Source organism: Ailuropoda melanoleuca, chromosome 12 (assembly GCF_002007445.2).
Source record: "Ailuropoda melanoleuca isolate Jingjing chromosome 12, ASM200744v2, whole genome shotgun sequence".
Taxonomy (NCBI): domain Eukaryota; kingdom Metazoa; phylum Chordata; class Mammalia; order Carnivora; family Ursidae; genus Ailuropoda; species Ailuropoda melanoleuca.
This window is the reverse complement of record NC_048229.1, coordinates 20,736,770-20,742,552: the sequence shown is the minus strand read 5'-3', so window position 1 is coordinate 20,742,552 and position 5,783 is coordinate 20,736,770. Positions and strand designations below refer to the sequence as shown.

The following is a 5,783-nucleotide window of genomic DNA, read 5'->3' as shown; positions in this document are numbered from 1 at the left end:
AAAATAAAATCTTTTAAAAAATAAATAAATAAATAAATAAATAAAAATAAAAATAAAATAAAAATAAAAAGGGCGGGGCCTTTTTTTAAAAAAAATAAATAAATCTTAAAACGAAACACAGGAGCTGCTGTCATGGGACATGTGGACCCAGAGCTTATGAGGCCTTACCCTGGAATCTAAGCTCCCTGCTGCGTTGTGTTGAAAGCATCTACAAAGTGTTATCTTCACATCATTGCTCTATATAAATAGAAGAATTAGGGGCACCTGGGTGGCTCAGTCGTTAAGCTTGTCTGCCTTTGGCTCAGGACGTGATCCCAGGGTGCTGGGATCGAGCCCTGCATCAGGCTCCCTGCTCTGCTGGGAGCCTACTTCTCCCTCTCCCACTCCCCCTGCTTGTGTTCCTCTCTCTCTGGCTGTCTCTCTCTCTCCGTCAAATAAATAAATAAAATCTTAAAAAAAAATTAAGATTATGATTTTCTCTTTCAGCTAAACAGAACGAATTGACTGACAATGTGAGCAGAGCTTTTGAACAAGGTACTTTCTTCATTTCTTGACTTTCTTGAATATGGAAAGAAACAGTAAGCAATGAGGTGTAACCATCAGTTCAATAAGTAGCTATTATATACCCATCCTATGATAGGTACATGGGGAGCTATAAAATATAGGCAAGTGGACGATTCTCCCTTCAAGAATTCACAGCCTTGCTGGAGGAATAAGCTGTGTGCCAAAACCCAGTGATATGCCATGAAAGAGTAGATGAAAGTGCTTCTGTTCCCCTTTAGCAAGTAGAAGTTAAGGTACGGGATGTAGGCTGAAGCCAACACAGGCACATTCTGAGGCAAGGCTGCACAGTCAACATTTGGCAAAGCCTGCATACCCCTTTCCTCTGCAAAGCCCAGAAGGAGAAGCCCACAGCAGAGCTATGCCCAAATTTCGAAAAATGGAATGTTCATCCTGGTCCCCATTGCTCCTGGCTTTCAACTCGAAGAGATTCAGTCTATTTCCAGCTATTTTGAAGTAAGAACAATCTTTCTCTCCATCCCAGACTTGTGCCACCCTTAAGTAAAGGAATAATGGCCCTTTGGCTGAAGGATCATTTGATTGCAGGAAGCAGAAGGCCACTTAAGTTAGCCCAATAAAAAGGAGGTTGTTATTAGGAATTAGGACTATCTCCCCGAATCCACAGAGAAAGTCCCTGTGATGATCATAGTATACGGTGTGATAAGAGTTCTTCTGGGGCAAAGCCTGGGAACCAGAAAGCAGTCTGGAATCAAAACTGTGGTCCTGGACTTGAAGCCTATGGCAGTTTCATTCCATCCTCTTCTCGTCACTATAAACCAGTTCCATCCACTTCCTCATTAGTGTACAGTGCTCCAAAATGGGCTCCCCTGCTGGCTGACTCCTTAGTTCACCTAGATCCATTACCTTCTAAGAACAAGGACTTTGACCATTCGACTAAAGTCCCCTAGACCCAACTCTAGACTCCCAAGGGTGGGGGGGGGAATTTGTTTGGCCCAACTTGAGCCAGATATCCGATCAGCTAGTGCTGAGGGGACAGGCTTACACAGTGTGCCGTCCAGTTTGCAAGGACTGTAGAAGTCCATTCTGAGACACAGGCAGAGGGAGGGTTTCTAAAAGGATGTCAGGGAAATACAGATTAACAACCTGATATGTCTGCCTGAAATCCAACCCACTGGCTATTCAGGTGTTTCACCAGGCCTCACCCCCATCTCCTACTGCACTTTTGTAGATTTTTTTTTTTGTAGATTTTAAGAAGAATAAATAATATTTAAGTATAATTTAAGGAATAAAAACAGAAGAAACACCCTTGTTCCCACCACCCAGCTTAAGGAATAGAACATGCAGAGCAGATACACAAATAGTCAGTAAGCACATGGAAAGATGTGCAACATCACTAATCATTAGGCAAATGAAAACCAAAACCACACAAGGTACCACCTCATACAGATTACGATGGCTGGTATTAGAAAACCCAGAAAATAATAAGTACTGGCAAGGGTCTGGAGGAGTTGAAATCCTTGTGTATTGTTGGTGGGGATGTAAAACGGTACAACCACTATGGAAAACATTATGGTGTTTCCTCAAGGAATTAAAAATAGGATCACCATAAGATCTAGCAATTCCACTTCTGAGACTATGCCTGAAGAATTAACAACAGGGACTCGAAGAGATGCTTGTACCCTGTCAACAGTAAAGCCAGATACTACTTAAAGTAGTAGGGATAGATTTTAATCAGTAATAACTATTGCAATAGGGAAGAGTCTGGTATGAACTGAACTCCCGATTTATACAGAGTTTACTGGGCGTTTAAAGAGAGAATGAAGGATGCCTGCATGGCTCAGTTGGTTAAGCATCTGCCTTCAGCTCAGGTCATGATCCCAGGGTCCTGTGATTGAGCGACATGTCAGGCTCCCTGCTCATCAGGGAGCCTGCTTCTCCCTCTCCCTCTATCCACCCCCCTGCTCATGGTCTCTCTCTCTCTCTCAAATAAATAAACAAAAGCTTTTTAAAAAGGGAGAATGAGGGAATAGGAAGGGGGATGAGCAAGGTCTCAGTAGAGTCTGGGAAATGAAAAATTACAGAAAAGGGAAGGTAGTGGAGGTGGGTCCAAGTGAAACTGATCTGGGTTTTCTAACTGGGCTTTTTAAAGTTAGGCTTCTATCCTCCCTCTGGCACTGGGAGACAGGGGTCCTATCTTCTGGCGAACAGTAAGAAAGAGACGGGAAGAAGAGACATTCTTCTTTCCTCTGAACAGTGAAAGTCCATTTCTCATTCGATCACCCTTTGTTTATTAAGGACTGGCTGAGCCATCTGTTGAGACTTGGTAGAAGAGGATAGTTGCTGGATGACGTGAGCAATCAGGCATTTAATGAGGAGCATCTCTATGGAAACAAAAAGAAAACAAAGGCTAATGGTGGGAACAGACTATAAACCCAATTTCTGAGTCCAGAGGGCGGGCAGTCACATGAGAAGACACTGAACTCTTAAGCATCTTTCCATGGTGGTGTGAGGACAGCAGTGGCAATCTGATAGACTTCTTGTTTTATAGTTTGAATGTTGGTGGTGATGCTGTAGACATTAATGTCACAGCCATGGCTATTTCCCAGAGCGGAGCATGGAAGACACAGGACTTCTGGTCGACTTTTGGGGTAGCCCAAGTGTCAGCAAGTCCAGGCACAAAGGTTGCCCACTGTTGTGTGCGAGTTCTTTGATGCTTATATCAAGTTGTCTGGCCTTAGCTTACAGGGCGTTTTCAGATCCCAGAGGAAAGGGCAATCACAAGACAACCTGAGTTCCAGAAAGGATTACGTTGGGTTTTTGTTTGTTTGTTTGTTTTTTCTTAATATTTTATTCATTTATTCGACAGAGATAGAGACAGCCAGCGAGAGAGGGAACACAAGCAGGGGAAGTGGGAGAGGAAGAAGCAGTCATAGCGGAGGAGGCTGATATGGGGCTCGATCCCATAACGCTGGGATCACACCCTGAGCCGAAGGCAGATGCTTAACCGCTGTGCCACCCAGGAGCCCCGAAAGGATTAGGTTTTAGTTCTCAGTGATGCCAAGTCAGGAGGGAAGGAGGAAAATGGGAAACAGCGCTTTGGAGAGTTGTAACCAGATACTGAAGGAAACTTGGAGAATTAAAAATTTTCTAAGGGCTTGGGGCTCCAGGGTAGCTCAGTCGTTAAGCGTCTGCGTTCAGCTCAGGTGTGATCCCAGAGCCCTGGGATCGAGCCCCGCATCAGGCTCCACTGCTGGGAGCCTGCTTCTTCCTCTCCCACTCCCCCTGCTTGTGTTCCCTCTCTCACTGGCTGTCTCTCTCTTCTCTCTCTCTCTGTCAAATAAATAAATAAATAAATCTTAAAAAAAAAAAAAAAAGAATTTGCTAAGGGTTAAAAACAAGAAAAGAAAAGAAAAGAAAAGAAAAGAAAAGAAAAGAAAAGAAAAAAGAAAGAAAAGGAATTTGCTAAGGGCTGACAAAATGTGTAAGATGGCAGGATCCAGTTTGGTTTACAGGAAGATAATAAAACCTCAAGACTAGATTCTGGGTGTGATGTACTTTTCCACTGTCATAAAATTTCTATCTACGGTCAACCCCCTTTTTAATCAAAGGTTATCAAGGTAAGAATAGTTTTGTTTACAAAATAAATTTAGTTGCATTAAAGTTGGCCTGATTATTTACATGAGTGCAATGAGAATAGTAATCAACAATACAGACCTTTTGAAGTTTTCTTTATGGAAGTTTTTTTTTTTTTTAAAGATTTTATTTATTTATTTGACAGAGAGAGAGACAGCCAGTGAGAGAGGGAACACAAGCAGGGGGAGTGGGAGAGGAAGAAGCAGGCTCCCAGCAGAGGAGCCTGATGTGGGGCTCGATCCTGTAACACCGGGATCACGCCCTGAGCCGAAGGCAGACGCCCAACAACTGAGCCACCCAGGCGCCCCTCTTTATGGAAGTTTTTATAAGGAATCTCAGATTGGACTTTAAAAGGCCCTCGATGAGAGGCAACTGGGTGTCTCAGTCCGTTAAGCATCTCACTCTTGCTTGCAGCTTAGGTCTTGATCTCAGGGTTGTGAGTTCAAGCCTTGCATTGGGCATGGAGCCCACTTAAAAAAAAAAAAGTCTCTCAGTGTTAGGAAGTCAAACCAAGAATTTGCCATCAGATGTCACCTGTACTACCTATAGATTTGGGTGAATTCTTCTCTTCTTGAGGTTCCCCAAAACATCCTAAATTTCCTGGACCTGCAGGGAAGTGACCTTCTTTATTCACCTGTAAGGCTAAGAGCCCTAAAGCCAGGTGCCAACCCATTTTTTTTCCAAAAGGGCTTTGTAAGCTTTGGCTCCATAAAGTCAACCTTACTTCCTTAAAATTGTCTGTTCTGTCTGATTTTGTGCATCATTTTCAAATGTGACATTCCAGTCAAAGCCATGGTCATATAACCAATGTTTTAAATTACGTCCTATCACAAAGAGGACAGATTCTTGCTGAGCCTATGCAAATAGTTACATTGCCACGAAAATAAGAATACTCAGTAATAGTTTCAGAGTTTTTTGAGGAATCGGGCAGGGAGAAAAGATAAATGTTTTCATTTTGTTTACAAAAGTAAAATTTATTTCTTAAATTCCATATATGAGTGAAGTCATATGTATTTGTCTTTCTCTGCCTGACTTATTTCACTTAGCTTTATACTCTCTAGTTCCATCCACATCATTGCAAATGGCAAGATTTCATTCTTTTTTATGGCTGAGTAATATTCCATTGTATTTCTACATATATATACCACATCTTCTCTATCCATTCACCAGTGGATGGACACTTGGGCTGTTTCCATAATGTTGATAATGCTGCTATAAACATTAGGGTGCATGTATCCCTTCAAATTAGTACCTTTTTGTATTCTTTGGGCAAATACCTAGTAGTGCAATTGCTGGATTGTAAGGTAGTTCTATTTTTAACTTTTCGAGGAACCGCTAGATGTTTTCCAGAGTGGCTGCACCAGTTTGCGTTTAAGAAACAAAACAAACATGGGGCGCCTGGGTGGCTCAGTCAGTTAAGCGTCTGCCTTCAGCTCAGGTCATGATCTCAGGGTCCTGGAATTGAGCCCCGAGAGTCAAGCTCCCTGCTCAGCACGGAGTCTGCTTGTCCCTCTCTCTCTCTGACCCTCCCCCTGCTCATGCTCTCCCTAAAAAAAAAAAAAAAAAAAAAAAAAAAAAAAAAAAAAAAAAAAAAAAAAAAAAAAAAAAAAAAAAAAAAAAAAAAAAAA

General features: G+C 42.2%; 1 protein-coding gene across 4 annotated transcripts in view; it reads left to right on the top strand.

Moving 5' to 3' along the window:
• The window catches only part of HSCB (HscB mitochondrial iron-sulfur cluster cochaperone), a 31,156-nt gene that overhangs the window by 6,669 nt on the left and 18,704 nt on the right, over window positions 1–5,783 (top strand). For 3 of the 4 annotated variants that reach the window (XM_019795699.2, XM_002915590.4, XM_019795701.2), the window contains one exon: window positions 487–534. The exons of the other annotated variant lie outside the window; for it this stretch is intronic. In XM_019795699.2, coding sequence (XP_019651258.1) covers window positions 487–534 — 48 coding nt within the window. The remainder of the gene's footprint in view (window positions 1–486; window positions 535–5,783) is intronic. 4 annotated transcript variants of the gene reach the window in all.